The following is a 20,354-nucleotide window of genomic DNA, read 5'->3' as shown; positions in this document are numbered from 1 at the left end:
GGTTTCAATAATTTTTATTTTATACTTTTCAACTATGTATAGGAAACTATAACTAATGAAGATCTTGTATTTTTAAATTTTCTTGATAGTTCTGTCATTGACAGAAAATTATTTGCTATTTTATCAAAATCATAAACATTTAAAAAATAATGAATATTGTTTTAGCATATATCTCTTGACAATACCTACGTTCTATGCAATAGTAAATTCTATATGAAAGTTCTAAAACGAATTCGATCGGAACAATAACTACGGAATTGAACCATTCTTTTATTTATTAAACGTATAGGTTATTTTAAACATAATAAATTGTTTCGTTAATTATAGTAGTTGCCGATGAAAAAAAATATTGCCGCCGTTGCTATCTTCACTCTCGTTTGACTTTGGCATACCGATTTCTCTCTGTGTAAATCAGCTGTGTTACAGCTGTGTCTGTTTTTGTTTTCTTCTGATAAGTATTGGACGAGTTTATTTCGGTTTGTGTTAGTGATTTATAAGACATTCTTCTTTTATAAGTGAAAAATGTTACTGAATTGTAAAAAATTTCTAAATCATAAATGCTACAGAAATCTGGCAACGATTGTTAATAGAAAATTAAATATTTTGGGAATTGAAACTTCATGTGATGATACCGGCATCGCAATAGTTCGTCATGAGAATGGTCGCAATACAGTGTTGGCAAACGTCTTAAATTCACAACAAAGTTTTCACATAAGGTAAGTAAGTCGGTTATGTTTAAATGTTAAATAATTTATTTGATTCAAACTAATAAAGTGATTTGATGAATGACACAAAAAGGAAAACCGGAAATATTCTATAAAGTAGTGATTTATTCACATAAAATATTCTGTAAAAACCGAAAAATTTGTCCTTAAAATTAAAAAATAAAATCTGTATGCTTTTTATTTTAAAAACTCAAAATTTTCATATTGAAAAATTTAAATTTTTAGGAAAAAAGCAGATTTTTTAAAATTTTTGATTTAATGTAGATTCAAATATTTATTGCTCTTTTGCACATTATCCAAAGCAATACAAAGTTATTGTTAAAATTGAAAGTTTCGGAAAGATTAGTTATTTTCCAAAATCCTATGACAATAACATTTATCATATTATTGGCAGAAGTTGACATAGCGATTTTTTTTACATACATATGCATAGAGACGAGATACTCCGAATTGTCAAACAAAAATACAATAAATCATATGTCTGGTACAACAACAAAATACATTGACTAGCATGTATTTTGTTGTTGCAACTTGCAAGAGTTATGTTTTTGACAACAGACTTAGGTTTTTGACAATTTCGTCTCGTCTCTATGATACCCTATGTACATATGTATGTATATATTAATACAATATGAAAAATAGCATTTAGGCATATTCTATAAAAAAAACAATAGCGGTATTCACTGTTAAGTGCGAATGGTATTGCATCATTGCAAATGCAAAATTGTAAAGGTTTTTGTGTGTATTTTGTTATTGGATTACGGTAAAATTTTACATTTGCAATGATGCTAGAACATTCGCACTTAACAGTGAATACCGCTAATATTATGCTCTTAAGGGCAAAATATGCAATGACAAATTGATGCCAAAATTCTTAAAATTCAGGTTTTTAGGCAACTTTTCTCATGATAACTAACATTTTAATTTTCGATTCCGTTGGACTTTCAGTGGAAATATATTGCAGTTCGAAAGTATTTCCTTCCGAATAGTATTATGTAAAGTTTCCCCAGGTCTAATATAAACTTTAAATATGTTCAGTAATTCAAACGTACAATTAGAGTATCCAAAACCGAAAACCGGTTTTTTCATCTTTATAAACTCGACCAGTTTCGGTTTTTTGAGAAACCGGTTTTTGTAAGACGGTTAACCGGTTTTAATGAAATGTGTTTTCGAAAGCTCATTTAGACATATTTTTGAAAAACTTCGATACCATTTTTAAAAATATTGTTTAATTTTATAGAAAATTGTAGCATTTGACAATATTTCGTAAAAGATATAAAGTAATTGCATAAATATAGATCCTTAAGAAGTAAAAAAAAAATCATATTGAATAAAAATTGTTTTAAAGACAAAAACCGAAACCGGTTAACCGGTTTTTTAAAAGACAAAAATCAAAACCAGTTTTTTCAAAAACACACTTTTTCGGTTAAACCGGAAATCGGTTTTTTGGACACTCTACGTACAATCGACTAATTTGGCGTTATAATTTAGTAGAGATTGTCCGTGAATTTGGTTAATGGGTAAAAACCTAAATTAAAAAAATAATTATTCTATCTTAGGTATGGTGGCATAATACCACCACGCGCTCAGGATCTCCATAGATCTCAAATTGCCAATGTATTTGAACGCTGTTTAGAAGAATCTAATATTAAACCCGATGATATTGATGCTATTGCAGTTACTAATAGACCAGGTAATACAAATACATTTATTATTTAAAATTATAAAACAAATAATACAACTAATTACCTTCTAGGTTTACCGTTAAGTCTATTAGTTGGTTTACGATTTGCCCGTTATGTAGCCCGTTTATACAATAAACCTTTAATACCGGTACATCACATGAAAGCTCACGCTTTACAAGCTCGCATGGAGTATGATATACCATATCCTTTTCTATGCCTTTTAATAAGTGGTGGCCATAGTCAGTTGTGCTTTGTAAAATCCGCTGAAGATTTTCTACTGTTAGGTCATAGTTTGGATGATGCTCCCGGTGAAGCATTTGATAAAATCGCTCGACGTTTAAGACTGTATATAAATCCAAAATATAGAAAATGGAATGGTGGTCAAATCATAGAAGATGCCGCTAAAAATGCCACAAATCCCGAAGCATTTGAATTTCCATTGCCTTTGGCACGTATACGTGATTGCAATTTTAGCTTTGCTGGCATGAAAAACAATTCATTTAGAACAATTAAACGCCAGGAACTGAAGGAAGGTAAGACAAAATAATCAGTTTAAAATTACGGTTTGTTGTAAATGAATGGGTTTATTGTATTTATGCGATGTTGATTTTTGTAACAAATGTTTTGCGATGGCAAATGTTTTGTTATTTACGATAACATTATTTTCGGGTCATTTTGGAGTAAAAAGCTCAATTCAATTTTTTTTTTCAAAAGATTTTACTTAAATATGAGCCAGAATAGATTACGATATGATTAAAATTAATGGATACATACATATATTTAAAAAAAATATATATTTAAGTTTTTGTGTATATTTTTATAATTGTCCAATTTTTATAAACTCAGTCTCATATAAATCGTGGAAAGTTTTGTTTTCCAATGTATTAGTTTAGTTTGGAAGGGGTGTCCCTTCAGATATAGAAAAAAAATTACTTAAAATGATTACTCAAAAAAACATTTTTGTCAGATAAAGGATAATTGGTATGGGTCCTTTCATAAAAATTAGTTTTACTGTTGGGAAAAACATGCCAAATATTGAAAAAGGTATATCTTAAGATAAATAATACTTTTGTAAACTACATAGCATAGTATGCGTTCGTAAATGTAGTAAATTTGTGCATCACTGATGTAATGGCCTGTAAAAAAATGATGCGGTGTTTGCGGCATCACTGCCAAAAAATTGCATTATGGGCCTTTTCGGAAATGCGATGCGTATCTATGATTTCACTGTTGCTTTTTAGAACTCAAGACATTTGCATTTTAGAACGTACTGCGCATCAGATGCAGCGCAGTAATGCATTTCCGAAAAGGCCCTATGTTACATTATGTTCAGCAAGAACTACTGTTACAATAACAACAACCAACAAATATTTCACAATACACATTCATATGTTTACTTCAGTTTTTAAGTACATAATAGCTTAATTACATGTTATTTGTATAAAATTACAATTATTTTTTTTATTAAGAATGAATTTTCCATTTCTTAGGCTGTCCCGCAGATTCGGTTATTTCAAATTATGCAGACTTCTGTGCGGGTCTCTTAAATGCTGTAAGTCGCCACTTAATGAATCGAACACAAAGAGCTATAGAGTTTTGTATAGAACGTAATTTCTTTGGTACTGGGCCCCGTTCACTAGTAGTATCTGGAGGTGTGGCCAACAATGATACAATATATCAAAACATTTCTTATTTAGCCGAGCAATATGAGTGTAAAACCTATCGTCCCTCCAAAAAGTATTGTTCGGATAATGGTGTCATGATTGCCTGGAATGGTATAGAACAGATATTAAGAGACAATAATTGCCTGAGATGGGATTATAATGCCATAGACATACAAGGTAAAGCAGAACTAGGTGAGTCTTTAATAAGTGATGTAACGGCAGCAAGTATTAAATGTAAATGGATACATCCAACCCGAAGCTAATATTAAATAAATGAAATATTGTCTAAGAATTTTAATGAGTTCTATAAAAACATTGTTTTTTTTACGAATTACTTTCTTTAATTTTGTTTTATCTCGAGACGTTTATAAATGTTTCGTCATATTAAACATAAAAATAGATACATTAATAAATATTATTAAATAATACATTAAAGGAATAAAAATAAAAGATGTATATGTGTATGTAATCTAAATTAAATAAATTTAACGCTCATAATAAACTCGATAGTATAATGTTTTTGAACGCCATATACTGTAGCTATTGTCAAATTTCAATAGATAAACACCTTCGCCCGGATAGATGTGTGATCCCACATAAACCTCATTAAAACATTCTCGTCGATAAATCGGCACAATAATGGAAATTGGTGGCTTTATGGAGGAATTACTTGTCAAACTACTGCGATCATTTGCCAATGAGCCACATTCGAGATCTTCATTGGTGGACAAATAATCTTCATCCAAAAATTCATCATCATCATCGCTGTCGCTGACATGGACAGTAACTTCTTGTGTAACGGGTTTACTCCACTCGAAGTAAATACCAAAACCAATATCGTAATTATCAGTAGCAAATTCCCAAAATATTGATTTTCCATTAATATTTGTGGGTACACGAACCTTATGTTTAAAATAAAAATAAATCATCTTCTACTGTTTTTCACAAAAATCATAACAACTTACTGTTACCGTATCGCCATGGCCTATAGTTATGACACCATCACCATCTCCAGCTGACACTTCTGCTTTAAAGTCCTCAATATCTGGTCTAGTCCATATTTTAGCTGGTTGTATTAAAACATAATCGTCATCATCGTCATTGTTATGAATTTGCAATTGTTGATGTTCATCGTAGTGTTGTTGCTGATTATCTATAGATAATTTGGCCAATTCTTTATTTAAATCATCTTCACTGTGCTGTGGTTTGTTAGTGTCGGTGCCATCTCCAATAGTGGCTGATGTTGTATTATTATTTGTAAGGTTTTCAGTGGGGTTATTATGATTTTGCATATGTAATTGTTGCATGTACTGATGATAATGTTCCTGTTGCAGCTGGTGTATAAGAACGGCTTGTTGTTCAGGATTTCCAGGAAATTGCTTTTCAGCATAGGTCTATAAATAAATTATATAAATAATAACAGGCATAGTTATTTATCGGCCATTTTATCGCTATGTTTGCGTAAAAATAATTTCAAAGGCACTGTCAGTTATTAAGATTTATAGCAGAATCACCGGCTTCGCTAAAATCACTTTTTCTGTATATCAAAAGGAATTTTTGGTTCACAATGTTAATAAATTGTTCCATATTATAAATTATATTAAAGGTTTTTTGAAGCACTATTCAATAATACCCATAATGATCAGATTATTTTCCAAATATATGAGATATTTACCATCACATATATTGACTTTAAATGCCTATAACTCTTAAACTAAGAGAGAGCAGGCAAACATTTTAACATTATGAGAGCCAAAAAAATTATTAAATTGCAAGCTGTTTCGATGATCTTGATTTATGCCGCAGTTTTTTTAACATTGCATCTCATTTTCAATAACTATATACATATTGAAGTATTCAAAACCGAAAACCGGACAACCGGTTTTTTCATCTTTAACATTTCGGTTTTTTGAAAAACCGGTTTTTGTAAGACGGTTATCCGGTTTTAATGAGATATATTTTCAAAAGCTCATTTAAAAATATTTTTGGAATCATTTTTAAAAATATTGATTAATTCTATAGAATTTTTTTTGAAGATAAAAACCGAAACCGGATAATCGGTTTTTTAAAAGATAAAAATCAAAACCTGTTTTTTCAAAAACACACCTTTTTGGTTATACCGGAAACCGGTTTTTTAAATTTGCTGTTTTTTTTGGATACTATACAATTTAGCAGTTCTTACGTGGTGCTATTATTTTGAACGAAGCTGTATGTTCATTTTTTTATTTTTCTCGCACCTTTAGTATAAATAAGTGGGCGACTTATTTTTTGTCTCTGGTTTTAATTAAAATTCCAACTACAAACAAACGCATATTACATATCGTCACCTTAACTACAAACAAACGTAACTACACTTTTATTTTTTACAGGAGAAGAAAAAATAAAGTTATACCATCAAACGTCCGTTGAATTTCTTTAATAAAGTTGTAATTTTTGATCGCAGGGGTCTAAAAATTTGCGTGAGCATGTAGTTTGATAAAAAACCATTATCAACAAAAACTCGAATTGAAATTTTTGTATAGTTATGTCCGTTTGCATTTAAAGTGACGATATGTATATATCACAAACAAAAGTAGCAATAAGAAATAGGATATTTATAAATAATTAATCAGCAGAAAAAACATTGCTGTCTGGTGACACTATTAATTTTATTTGTATTGACCCAATTAAATAATGATTGATTTGTTGTTGTTTTTCCTACCTTGAACTGTTGATATGTTTGCTTGTTAAGCGCATCCTGTAGTTGACGTCTTTGCATTTCTTCCTTATAACCCTCCTCTAAAAGTTCCTGCTGTTCACGTTCTTTTTTCTCCTTCTCTAACTTCTCTTGTTCCATACGTCGCAATTCTTCCTTTAAGGTTTCATCACGATTCTTCCTTACTGCCTCTACATAGGGACGAAAGGCGCTACACATCGTGTCCAGCAAATCAATAAAACCCTCCATGGCCTGTTCGCGGCTAATGTTGCCCAGCATTTGCCAATGAAGTCGGCGATCTTTGCCAATTACATCCAGTACACCCAAAGCGGGTGAATCTTTGGGATTGAAAGGTCCACATGAGGCCTGTTGTTTAAATGCAATTAATTTAAGATTATCCTCATACGAAAGATGTATAGCTTTTCCAGCATTTTCTGTTGAATTAGAGAGGAAGAGTCAATTAATTTAAATAAGTGTTCTTTCTGTAGATGTATATATTTTTTAGTTCTTTTGCATACGTTTGTAAAACTGCAAAGCCATTCGGTAAAGTTCCTGCAATGGGAAGCCCCACTTTTCCAACTCAGCTACATTTTTATCCATTATATATTTGTATTAATGCCTGTCAATTTTCCTAAATTGTAATACGTTTTTTAATGAAAAATTTAATTTACGTTAATCGAAAAATTATAAACAAATAGTGCAAGAATTTTTTTCTTATCTACTGCCAGCAGTTCAGTGTTGTAGTGAATACTTAAGTAATCGGTGTTTGAAAATGTGTACAGTGGGTACTAAATAAATCATAAACAGTATCATGGTGTAATGATATACAAGGTGACATTAATCAAACAGCTGATTATTTTTTGCTCGAGTTTGTTTACAACTTTCATCTTGTCAAAATTGTTTTTTTGCTGTAATTTGTAAAAAGTTTGTTTATAATGTGTTTAACAAAAGAATTTTATGAAAATGAAATCTAAAATATATCCATGTTGGTCTGCTTCGGCTGTTTTCATCACATTTCTTTTTTTTCTAACAATTTTCATACAAAAAAAATTTGTTCAGGCCTTTACAATCAATTTTTCATTTATATTAAGTCGGCTATAAAATTTATTTGTTTTTGCATTGTTGTATTTGTTGTTTGTTGTTGGCATACACCAAGGTGCATTTAATAAGGTGTCATCGGGAGCACAGCTGATTATAGAAATATTATTGAATTGTCAATTCACTTGTGGTTGTTGTGGCGAAAAATACAACAAACCCAAAATCAAAAACAACAACAGGCAACTTTGACAGTTCACCTAACTTTTAACAAAAACAAAGTTCCTGTTGTTTTTGTATTGTTGTAATTGTTGTAGTGATGCAGTCACCTTTTTAAGTGTGCCCTGGCACACACTTTATAATCATTACGCCATGAACAGTGTTATGCAAGGCAGCAGTGGCGAATTGAAATAGTTTGATAACTTTTTTTTCGGTTTTTGGTTCTAACAGATGTCAAAACTTGTTTTTATATTTAAATACAAAATATTTATTTATTACATAAATAAGTAAAGCCATCACCAAGGCGTATTTAACAAGGTGACAGCAGTGGCGAATTGAAATAAATACAGGCGAATTTACTTATTTTTTATATATAGAGTTTGACATACGGGCGTACGGGCGAATATTTTTTATATATGTAGTTTGACATTTGTGCGTGCTATTTCTATAATCAGCTGTGCTGCCGATGGCACCTTATTAAATGCACCTTGGCCATCACTATTCAATTATCTACACTAAAGTAAGTTTCAATATATATTTGTTTAATTCTTGTTTTTTGACATTTGTTAAGACCAATTGTTGTTTTTGTAGAACTGCCATCACCATATTAAATGCACATTGGCCATCACCTTGTATGAATTCGCCTTAAGAACGCATTTATGTCAAACTCCATATAAAAAATTAATGATTTCGCACTGAAAGAAATATTATTTTTTTATTGTAGTTTCATGGTGTAATGATATACAAGGTGACATTAATCAAACAGCTGATTATTTTTTTGCTCGAGTTTGTTTACAACTTTAATCTTGTCAAAATTTTTTTTTGCTGTAGTTTGTATATATTATGTCAGCTGTTTTTGACACTATAAAAGTTATTTGTTTTTGTATTATTGTATTTGTTGTAACAAAGCTTATAATCATTACGCCATGTGTAGTTTCAAGGTGCATTTAATAAGGTGCCATCGGCAGCACAGCTGATTATAGAAATAGCTCGCACAAATGTCAAACTACATATATAAAAAAATATTCGCCCGTACGCCCGTATGTCAAACTCTATATATAAAAAATAAGTGAATTCGCCTGTATTTATTTCAATTCGCCACTGCTGTCACCTTGTTAAATACGCCTTGTGTAGTTTTTTGTTTTTAGTACTTTCCCAGCAGTTCTTTGTGTCTGCCCCAACTAGTGATTTTACCTATCACTTATGGTGACAACTAGTTGATTAGTTATTTTAACACTGTCTGAATGCTGGTCCAAAGTAGTCAACGAACTGGATTCAGTTACCTAACTGGTTCCTTGTTCAACTAAATAACTAGTTATCTTAACATATACGGGAGCTAACTGAGCTCATAAGTAGTTAAATTTTGGTACACTGGTTGTTTATGGTCGTACCAAATTTGAAGTTACTCAAAAATTTTTATTCGCTTTGGGTTGTTTTTTTTATTGACGTTCAAAGTTCAAGTAAAATCGCTCAAATATACATATATAACACAAAGTATATATATATAGTTTGTGATATATAATTTTGAAACTGCTTATCCAATTTTTACATTGGTATTGGTCTCAGAGTTTTCTCTCATACTAGAAAGAAAACTTTAAAATCTTCGATTCATTTAGCTTTAACATGATATAAAAAATTATAAAATCAGACTAATAGCTCTAAAGTTATTAGAAGTATTTTGCACGCATCTATTAAAAACAAGTAAGAAAGTATAGTCGGTCAAGCCCAACCATATGATACCCTACACCAATCTAATTATGGAATAAACGCCATAAAATTAAGTGGCATGACTTCTGTATACATGAAACCTATTTGTGTTGAATTTTATTTGAGAGCTTGAATAATTATGGACCGATCGTTATAAAATTTTGTGACATGACTTTTGTATATATATAAATTATTTGTATTGAATTTTATTGCAATACCAACATTTTTAAGAGATTTTTAATGCAAGTTAAAGTGATTTTCGGAAGTGGATCTAAACGGCAGCTAGTACTAATTGTAGACCGATCATCACAAAATTTGGTGAGGCGAGTTCGGCTTATATGAAATAGGCTTTGTCCTTGGGGCAATGGAAGATTTTGTACCATATTTTGTCGAATTATTCTTTGAAATTGCGACTTGTAGTTTGATTACAAGGATTACATGGACGGACAGACGGACGGACATAGCTTAATCGACTCAGAAAGTGATCCTGAGCAGATTGGTATACTTTAAGGTGGGTTTTTGGGCAATATTTCTGCACGTTACAAACATCAGCACTAACCCAATATACCAACCCCACTATGGTGGTGTAGGGTATAAATATGAACTTTAAACCTATGAATGTAAAAACCAATCTAAAGCGATTTTCAAAATTCTGAAGAACTTTAAGTTTTCAAAAGAGTTTCGTATCGTCTCATTAAAATTAAGAAAAATATTCAACACTCTCGTTTAGTTTAGAACAAAGGTTCAATTTTCGAAATCCAAAAAAATGTATCCTTAACCATTATGTGGAATGAATTCATTATGAATTAATTCATAGGCTTAATTCCTTTGTACTTCAAATGAATTGAATCAATTTCTTTGAGAATACATTTTTTATAAAATTAATTTCTTATTGAACCATTTGAATTTCTGTGAATTCAAATCCATTACAAAATAGCTTTATAAATGTATTGAATGATTAAATTTTTCTTCAATTCAAAGCTATTATAAAAAGTCTTAATTTTTTTTCTATTTATTTGTATTAGATTTGAATTACAATAACAAAAATTTAATCATTCAAAGGTTGGATGAATTCTGTTATGAATTAATTCAAGGATAATGAATTCTATTTACATAAAAGCCTTTGATTTACGGAATGATTGGCTGAAATTGTTTTTATTCCGTATTAAGATTCTAGTGTTTTGTATTAAAAGTGGACTTAGTACGTTTGCACACTAAGCTAACGATATGTAATTAATAAAATTAAATGAGAACTAAAACAGTTTTTATTTGGTTAAATATTTATTTGTATTATGCATAATTCTGCGTTCGAATAACATTTAATGTATTTTTTGAATAACATACATATTTATTTTAAATTTCAAATACGTGCATTTACATTCACACTATTTGTCTACAAATTTTGTGTAATGTTTTGCATCTAAATCTAATAAAAAAAATAGATAGATTAACAGCATATTTAATTTGTAATCCAAAGGAATGTTGCTGATTTTGTTCAATCATTTAACTGAAAGGTAAAGCAATTGTTGTTTTTTTTTTTTGTAAACATACATTTAGTGGTTGAGGCAACACAATTGATCGATCAAAATAAAGACAAGTTATAATAATTAAAAAATAGGATAGATAAAAAACGAATACTTTTAAGGATACAATTCGTGTCAATTTTGTTTTTTTTTTTTTTGTAAAGAGAATATAGATAATTATACTTATATTATTTGTATGATTAATTTAAATTCAAATATATTATTGGAGCATCATATATATTTTTTTGTTGCTAATTCATAGTTTTATACTTGTAGTAATTTGAAGTAAAATAATTTAAGGTGATCGTATTATGGCTTCGTAGGCAGCAAAAATCATTGGTGCTACTTCAACCGAACGCGATTTCAAGCTAAGTGTGGCATCGGGATTACCGGGCTGCAATTTCAATTCGAGAAGAACCCAGATATTATTGGTCAACTTTAGTGATTGATAGAGCATATCCTGGCCCTCTACATTGCGTTTGGCAATGGTAAATACATTGTTGGTGGTCATTTTCGAGGCAATACCATCGGTGGTGCCAACCACACCACTTAGCGAATATTGAACTTCATTGGCAGCTGGTATTTCCTTCCAGGTATTGAGGAAGACCCGTTTATCGAGCTGACCATCTTCGGCAAACAAGACATTACCATGTATCAAGCAGGCGAAATAGAAAATATCAATATTATTTTTGACAGCTACTTGAAGATTATTCAAAGGTTCCATACGCTGTACTGGACCGTGGGTGGCTAGGGTCAAACTGGCTTCTGTGGTCTGATTGGGAGGTAAAGGTGCTACTTGTAGCGGTTGGCCGGGTACCAAACCGAAACTGTTCTTATTAAGTTGTATGGCAAAACCACTCATTGGTTGCATGGCTTTGTTGGTAAATTTCATATCCATGAACACTTCACCGTTGCGACGGGAGAAACTACCCTGAATTTCCAGACCTTTGCCTTTCTCAGCGGGGAGCCAAACAATTTTTGGAATTTGCAGACCAACATTGAGAGCAGCGCCTCCAAGACCAAAGATATCGCCCAACAAACTAGTTGCACCACCGGAAGTTGTTTCAGTAGGAGGTCCACCAAGCTAGAAATATAATTAAAATTACAGTATTGGTCAATTGTTTTTACCTTCACTTTTTTAAAAATTATTTGTAAAAATATGTATTGTATTATATGGCCCAATGTGATCGATTATTTAAATAAATAATGAAATGAAAAGTTACTACATACATACTTGGGCGCATACATACAAAATACATTTTGTAATTAATTTCAGTTCCAATTATCTATTACTACGTTTATACGCACGACTTATTCGTAAAATATTTATATTGAAATAATTTGCAATTAAGGGTATTTTTTAAAAATTAACTTTAATAAAAATGTATGGTTGTAAAAATATTAATTTCTAAACTAATGTCGTGGTTTTTCAAATTACTCGTATGTAATCACATGCTCTCGGAAGAGGGCATGGATTGCAATGACGCCACTGATCCAGCCGACACTGAAGATACCAACTCAGTCTCCGAACTAGTTGGTACATTCTTTGAACGGATGGATGAGGTGGTGGACGAGGACGCCCTCCTGAATTCTGACCAGGAGGACGCCGACGTCACTATTGTAAAAATGGAGCATGGTGAGGGTGACCCAGATAAACCTTCACCACTCTAAAGCAGCATCAGCTGCACTGCTCCTCCGAATTGCTCAGAACGGGGAGGAGCTAGTCATGGTCCAGGAACCTTGGGTCCATCAGGACCGTATCTGTGGACTATGTTTGAAGGGCTATAAGCTCTACTTCGCTAAAGGCGCAGGTAAAATTTTGGCTAAAAGCTCTTTGAAAATCTTCATTCTGTCTGATTACAGTAATGAAGATACAGTAGCAGTCTCATGGGAAACTAATGAAGGCTGTTTGTTATGGCTGATATCCAGCTACATGGCGCATGACCACGGGGAGCATCCACCAAACGATGATATCCGTAGTGCTGTGAAAAAGGCGAATGAGTCCAGGATACCATTGGTTATCTGTGCTGACGATAACTCGCACCACATTGTATGGGGTAGCAGCGACACCAACACAAGAGGTGAGAGTCTTTTCAGTTTCATACTTAATAGTAGTTTGGAAGTAGTTAATAGAGGTTCAGAACCTACCTTCATTGTTTCAAACAGAAGTGAGGTACTAGACTTAACACTTGTGAGTGCTGAGCACCACAGTATGATTAACAATTGGGCTGTCTCCGACGACTGCTCTTTTTCTGATCATCTATATATTGATTTCAATATCAGTGTAACTTATAGGAATGATAATACCATTCTAAATAGGAGGAAGACCAATTGGGAGTTGCAGAGTGATGTACTCTCCCGGTCTCTACCAAACCCGCCCACTATTGAAAATAGGGACGATATTGAGGTAGCAGTTGAGGCACTTACAGAAGCGTTCCAATCAGCTACTAATTTGGCCTGTAAGCCGAATATCTGCAGGGGTAGGAATAAGCCACCCTGGTGGAACCCTGAGATTGCACACGCAAGAAGGGCGTGTCGTAAATTGTTCAACGAGGCAAAGAGGCTGGGTAACTGGCCGGAATATAAGTCCTCAGTGAACCACTTTAAGAACCTTACGAGGAATGCGAAAAGGAAAGCCTGGAGGGACTTCTGTAGCGGCGTGGAAGGATCCTCTGAGACTAACCGATTACGTAAAATTCTATCAACTTCACCGGTTGTACCAAGCTATATCCAGAAACCCTGTGGTAGATGGACTCTGAATAGTAAGGAAACACTTGAGGTCCTATTAGATACTCATTTTCCAGGTTGCCTTCCAGTCGATGATGAGACTATGAATGGGGCTGCCGATTCTGTTGCTCCGGGTGATAACTCTGTTCCGATAAACAGGGATAGAATCCAATGGGCAATCAAAAGCTTCGACCCGTTTAAATCTCCTGGGCCGGATGGCATTATTCCTGCTGATCTTCAAAAGAACGAAGAAATAGTTGTACCATGGCTCATTAGCATATACACAGCGTGTATTAGATGGACCTATATCCCCACATGGTGGACGAGATGCAGAGTAGTCTTCATTCCTAAAGGTGGTAAGGCGACTCACACTAAACCAAAGGATTATAGGCCAATTAGCCTTGCATCCTTCCTGCTGAAAACCCTAGAAAGGGTGATTGACGTATATCTGAGAATGACCATTCCGTCGGAACTCATCTCTAAATCCCAACATGCCTACACCAAAGGCAGATCTGTGGAAACAGCTCTACATTCGCTAGTTGGCTCCATTGAGGAGTCGCTAATACATAAGGAGTATTCACTTGTTGCCTTTCTCGATATTGAAGGAGCTTTTAATAATGTCAGGCCCGATGCCATCCTATCTGCGATGGATGAACTGGGAATTGATCTATGTGTTCGCCGACTAGTCGAAAAGATACTCGGTTATAGAGTCATTTGTGCTACTTTAGGTGGTGTAAGTGTTTTAAAAGTGGCCAATCGTGGAACCCCGCAGGGGGGTGTTTTATCACCACTTCTGTGGAATTTGGCTATGAATTCCCTGTTGATCAGGATGGACAACAGAAGGATCAAGACAGTCGCATATGCTGACGATGTTGCAGTTTTTATATCTGGTAAATTTCTGGATACAATATCCAGTTGTATGGAATCAGCATTAAGTACACTGAGTGAGTGGAGTATTTCATGTGGACTTAGTGTGAACCCACAAAAAACGGAACTGGTTCTCTTCACTAGGAGGTATAAGATCGATGACTTCAGACCACCTAGACTGAATGGAATCAGTCTTGAGATTAGAGATAATGCGAAGTATCTTGGCATCATTCTAGATAAAAGATTGTCCTGGAATTTGAATATTCAAAACAGGATTAACAAGGCTTATGTAGCCATCTACTCCTGTAAGAAGGCAATTGGTACAAACTGGGGTATTATGCCGAAGGGTATCAGTTGGATCTTCAAAGCAGTTGTTAAACCCATCTTGTTCTATGGAGTGTTGGTGTGGTGGCACGCCTTGGATAATGCTACTCACCGTAAGGCTGTGGAACGAGTTCTCAGGACTATTGCGATACTGATTACAGGCGCTATAAGGACTACCCCCTCTAAGGCACTTTTTACTATCCTGAACTGGTTACCAGTTGATTTGAATGGCTCTCAACTCTGCTGTGAGACTAAATGCTGGATGTTCGTGGTATGGTAAAGATCATGGGCACTCTAAGATACTGAACTACTATGGGTACTTACATAGTAATGTCGATTACTGCATCGCAAAACCATTTTTCGATATGCATTTCCATATTAAGATCCCGAATAGGGATTCATGGCAGCGCGGACTCTTACCCCCTGATGATGTCATAAGGGTATTTACTGATGGCTCAAAGAGGGGCAATAGGGTCGGTGGTGGTTTCTTTATTGAGAACTATGGGATTAAATCCTACTTCAGGCTACCTAACTTCTGTACGGCACTTCAGGCGGAAATTACGGCCATTAAACGTGCATCCAATTGGCTGAGGTTTTATCAAATATCTGGTGATATATGTATATTTACCGATAGCAAGGCTGCCGTTAAAGGAATAGCGGGTGTCTTTACGACATCTAGGTTAACCGAGGAATGCCGGGTATCCCTTAATGAGATAGCGAGACATTCTAGGATAACGCTTATATGGGTCCCTGGCCACGATGGTAATCAGGGTAATTGTATAGCTGACGAACTGGCCAAAATGGGGGCGATGATGGATGATGATGAGATCGACCCCTTTTCTGGTATTTCCCTTGCTATATGCAAGATGGCTGTTCAGCGGACACTATATGAATCTGCACAAAGCAGGTGGACCAATGAGTCTTCCTGTGTTACAACGAGGTCTACTTGGCCCGTATATGATGCCAGCAGGACGAATCTACTTATGGAATTTCGTCGTGAGCAAATAAGGCTAATTGTCTCCTTCATTACAGGACACTGTATAATTGGGACACATGCTAGGAGATTGGGCCTACGGTATAATGACTACTGTAGGAGCTGCCATAATGAAGAAGAGGATGAGACGGTGTCACACCTATTCTGTCAATGCCCGGCTCTGATAAATCTGAGGGAACGCATCTTCGGAACACCATTCCTATCATGCTTAGATGAGCTATCAAGGATAAGTCTTAGACGAATCTACTCTTTCATCAGAGAATCTGGTTGGTTTAGCCTGGAAACAACGGACGTATAATTAATACCAAGATGTTTACCCCTTGGGTATCACAATGGGATCAGTTTTGAATGGACCCAAGTGAGCTGCTTGAAGAGTGGCTACCCATGGAACCTAACCTACCTAACCTAATCACAATTTATTAATTAAAATTAATTATACTTACCAAAATATCTAAACCACCACCCAAAAGATCCACATTAGTTGGAGCAGCAGATGGCATTGAAGGTGTATTAATGTCCATTGACAATAGGTCGCCAATTAATGATTCTTGGTTGGGTATAACTGTAGCTTCACCACCAGCACTTGCTGGGGCACTGGCTTCACCATCGGCCGCGGGAGCAGCACGATTTGGCAAAGATTTACGTACACCAGCCCCACGTCCCTCTACAAAAGCAGTAGGAGGCTTATGATAAACACTGGCCAATGAACTAATGTGGCAAATCAATTCATCCAACAATGTAGGCTCCAGCAAATCAGTTTCCTCCGAAATTAAAGGTTTATCAGCCAAAACAACTTCTTTGGCGGCAGCTGGGTCCGTAGACAATAAACGCCAATAGATAAAGCCACGATCACGTAAATCAGGATTGTCTGAATCTTGGGTGGCCAATGAGAGAACATGTTGTACCAACTCTTGTGTGTCCGATGGACGTTTCAAGAAAAGCTTAACTACAGCAGTCAACAGCTGCAACTGGACTTGGGCGTTTTCGTCTTGGAAACCTTCCAGGAAACTATCCAACAACTCATCCGCATTATCAATACGCTCAGCATATTCACCAATAATCCAAACCATTGATGCTCTGGCTTCAGGCTCATCTAAAGTGTCAAGATTTTCACATAAAGTGCTGATAATACTTTCATATTTATTGGGATATTTGCGGAAAATATCCTTAATGACTACAATGGCTTCTTGGACCACATAGTTGACTTTAGTCTGAATCAATTCCAGCAAAGTGGATACACAACGTTCAGCCGAAGTTTCCACCTTTTTTTTTTAAAAAAAAACACGAATTAAAAGAATTAAATTTTTTTTAACAAATGGTTCAAAACTCACCTTAATAGCACAACGTCCAATGGCGCGGACAGCTTTGCGCACAAAGTCTACATCAACTTCGGTGGCATATTCTTTTAATTCACTCAAAACTTGAGCAATATTACCCTGATTAGCTAAACGTATCATAATATCTAGCTTTTCCAATTTCACGTAAATGGGATCATTGTATTTCACAAAGAATACTTTCATTTCGTGTTTGAGAATATCGGGACGTTTTTGCACAATCAAATTAATGTTGCGCAAAGCGACGTATTGAACTTCGGGTTCCGATGACAGCAAAGTAACCAAAGGTGGTGCTAATTTCTTGGTGAGTGTTGCACAAAAGTCGCCATCATTTGACAACATTTCCAAAAGTTTCATTAAAACCTTTACAGCACTTAGAACAACAGCTGCATTGGCATGTGCCAATCGCGGTGTAATACGTTCACAGATGGATTGAGCTTCACGTTCATCCTTGGGGCTGTAGTTGGCCAATGAGTCTAAAATGAATACTTGGCCCCATTCGGTGCATTCATTAAGAGCAGTAAGTAGTTTGTTAATGGTGGCCGAATTCATTTCAACCAAAGGTTGACCCGATTGGCTAGACTCATTAATTTCACTTAAGGCAGCCACTGCATTTGCCACCACCATGGGATTGGAGTCGGATAACAGATCCTTGAGTTGGTCCAGAAATCCTTGATCCTCAACCATTGAAGCTGAAATGTCATACAACTTGGCTACACACACTGCAGCTGTCTTGCGTACATAGGGATCTTCATCCTTGAGGCATTTGCGTAGGGGTTCGCATAAATATTCGGTGATTTTATCCACACGTATACAGCCCATTGTACGTACAGCCAAGGCTCTTATTAGGGGATTGGAATCTTCACAATCCTTTACAAAAGTATTGACAGCCATAATGGCCGCATCTGGCTGTGACTTGGCATAATTCATCAAGTACAAATACACCAACTTTTTCAATTCGAGATTATCGGTTTGCATGCAATTTACGACATCGGGAAAAAGCACAGACACATCTTTGCCCACAGTCATGCTGGCAATAACCTAAAATGCATGTTAATTAAATTAATTTAAATATGTATGTACGTAATATAATCAACTAGCTACAGATTTTTAAACATATGAACAAGCGAATGATGCTTAAGTATAAATTTATTTTACTTGCCTTCTTAACAGCTTCCTTCTTTTTTTCTTTCTTATCATTGTTCAATTCGGATTTGAGCTCAAAGATTTCACCTTTTTTGGTGGTGGAGAAATATTTGGAATCGGTCATTTTCCAATTAATTTATATCTAAAAAATTAAAAAAATAGTATATAATTTGTTATCAATAATCTTTGTAAAAAAAACATTTTTTTTCATATCAAAAATGCCAGCGCAGTCTCTGCCAATAATTTTTTCCGGGGCGTATACATTTCTCCAATTCAATTTTTCACATCAAATCGTGAAATTTTGTTACAAAGTATTTCTTTGTTAGTTTTACATAATTTTACCACTTTCTAATATTAAACTGAAAATAACATTAAGTTTTTTGTGTATTTTATAAAAATCGTTACCTTATTTTATTATTAAATTACAGATTTTCTTTAGCTGACGAATAACTTTTCACTTGTTTTTTTCATATAATAAAAAAATCCGATATGTCAATACACAGTTGCATAAATTTAGTATTAAATAATTCTGTTTAGGAAGTGTTTGTAAGAACATTGTTGTTTTACAGGGTTCCTGAATGAATAAAATTCAAAATTAACAGTCATCTATGTGTAATTACTGTTCAACAATCTTTTGTATTCGATTTTTTAATCATAGAAACTTTTGTTTTGTATGTTTGTGAACATTATTTTCATTCCTTTGTAAACTTCTGTTCAATATTTTTCATAAATAAATTAAAATCTTTTTAAATAATTTTGTCATTGTTTTCCAATCCATTATTTAACGGTTGCGGATATGACAAATGACAATTTAGAGTACAATTATTTACGTTATTGATCCTGTTGTGACAGCTCTACAAAATCTTGTAGGTCAGTTAAATTACGATGTGGTAAAACAGAAACCAAGATTTCAAGTCGATATATGGAAGAAACGGTTCCGACTGAAACTGCTTTTGCTGGTAAGAAATATAACAAAAAGAAGTTTGTTGAAAAATGTTTTAAGGGCAACAAGATCGGACAAAGGGTAAATGAATGTCGCAGTAGTGAATCTTGAAGAGTTTCAAAAGGTAAGTCTGAATCCAAAAGTATTTGATTCATTGCAGATATATATAAAGAGAGCTAAATCATAGCATCACATTCAAGTTGGACTGCGGTTCAAGTGATCATCTTGTCAATACAAATCAATATTTTACTAAATTAAATGAAATTGTAGACCCAATTCAAATAAATATTGCAAAAGATAATCAGTATTTAAGGGCTAATCACTTAGGAACAAGATGTCTTATATGTACCAGAATTGAGAGATAATTTACTTTCTGTTAAAAAGATTTCGGCTGCTGGAATAGAAGTTAAATTCAGTAAAGATAAATATTTTATATACAAAGATGGTGAGATGATAGCTAAGGGTTATATACGAGGAAGTTATTACGAAATTACTTTTCAATTGGAAAAAGTAAATGTCAATCTTTCAAATCGTAATGAAGTAGAACTGTGGCATAAACGCTTCGGTCATATTGGGCAATCTTCCTTAAATGATTTATTGACCAATAAAGTGGTGGATGGAATAAATGTTAAACCCGAAAAGCTAAATTTTTCTGAAATTTGCGTAAAAGGAAAACATTGTCGACACGGAACACGTCACCAAGCGTCACGTCCATAACAATTTAATGAAACAAACAGGTCCCACAAACAATTGGTAAAGTTAATTG

The 20,354-nt window shown here is 34.1% G+C and overlaps 3 protein-coding genes across 3 annotated transcripts; 1 reads left to right on the top strand and 2 right to left on the bottom strand.

The window, feature by feature from the left end:
- The first annotated feature begins 488 nt into the window (after positions 1-488).
- On the top strand, positions 489-4,372 carry Tcs4 (Threonyl-carbamoyl synthesis 4). The gene is made up of 4 exons (XM_065507902.1): positions 489-716; positions 2,285-2,418; positions 2,482-2,943; positions 3,901-4,372. Exons 1-4 carry the CDS (start codon positions 523-525, stop codon positions 4,335-4,337), a joined length of 1,227 nt encoding a protein of 408 aa, XP_065363974.1. The 5' UTR covers positions 489-522; the 3' UTR covers positions 4,338-4,372.
- Positions 4,373-4,389: 17 nt separating this feature from the next.
- On the bottom strand, positions 4,390-7,426 carry LOC135957206 (Golgi resident protein GCP60). The gene is made up of 4 exons (XM_065507901.1): positions 7,288-7,426; positions 6,776-7,203; positions 5,040-5,468; positions 4,390-4,976 (listed from the first exon to the last, which is right to left on the bottom strand). Exons 1-4 carry the CDS (start codon positions 7,367-7,369, stop codon positions 4,560-4,562), a joined length of 1,356 nt encoding a protein of 451 aa, XP_065363973.1. The 5' UTR covers positions 7,370-7,426; the 3' UTR covers positions 4,390-4,559.
- A 3,566-nt stretch (positions 7,427-10,992) lies between these two features.
- AP-1-2beta (adaptor protein complex 1/2, beta subunit) lies at positions 10,993-19,151 on the bottom strand. The gene is made up of 5 exons (XM_065510104.1): positions 19,051-19,151; positions 18,662-18,787; positions 17,497-18,540; positions 16,609-17,427; positions 10,993-12,337 (listed from the first exon to the last, which is right to left on the bottom strand). Exons 2-5 carry the CDS (start codon positions 18,767-18,769, stop codon positions 11,549-11,551), a joined length of 2,760 nt encoding a protein of 919 aa, XP_065366176.1. The 5' UTR covers positions 18,770-18,787; positions 19,051-19,151; the 3' UTR covers positions 10,993-11,548.
- Between the last annotated feature and the right edge of the window lie 1,203 nt (positions 19,152-20,354).

Source organism: Calliphora vicina, chromosome 4 (assembly GCF_958450345.1).
Source record: "Calliphora vicina chromosome 4, idCalVici1.1, whole genome shotgun sequence".
Lineage (NCBI taxonomy): Eukaryota > Metazoa > Arthropoda > Insecta > Diptera > Calliphoridae > Calliphora > Calliphora vicina.
The sequence above is the reverse complement of the archived record's forward strand: the minus strand, read 5'-3'. Positions and strand labels throughout refer to the sequence as shown.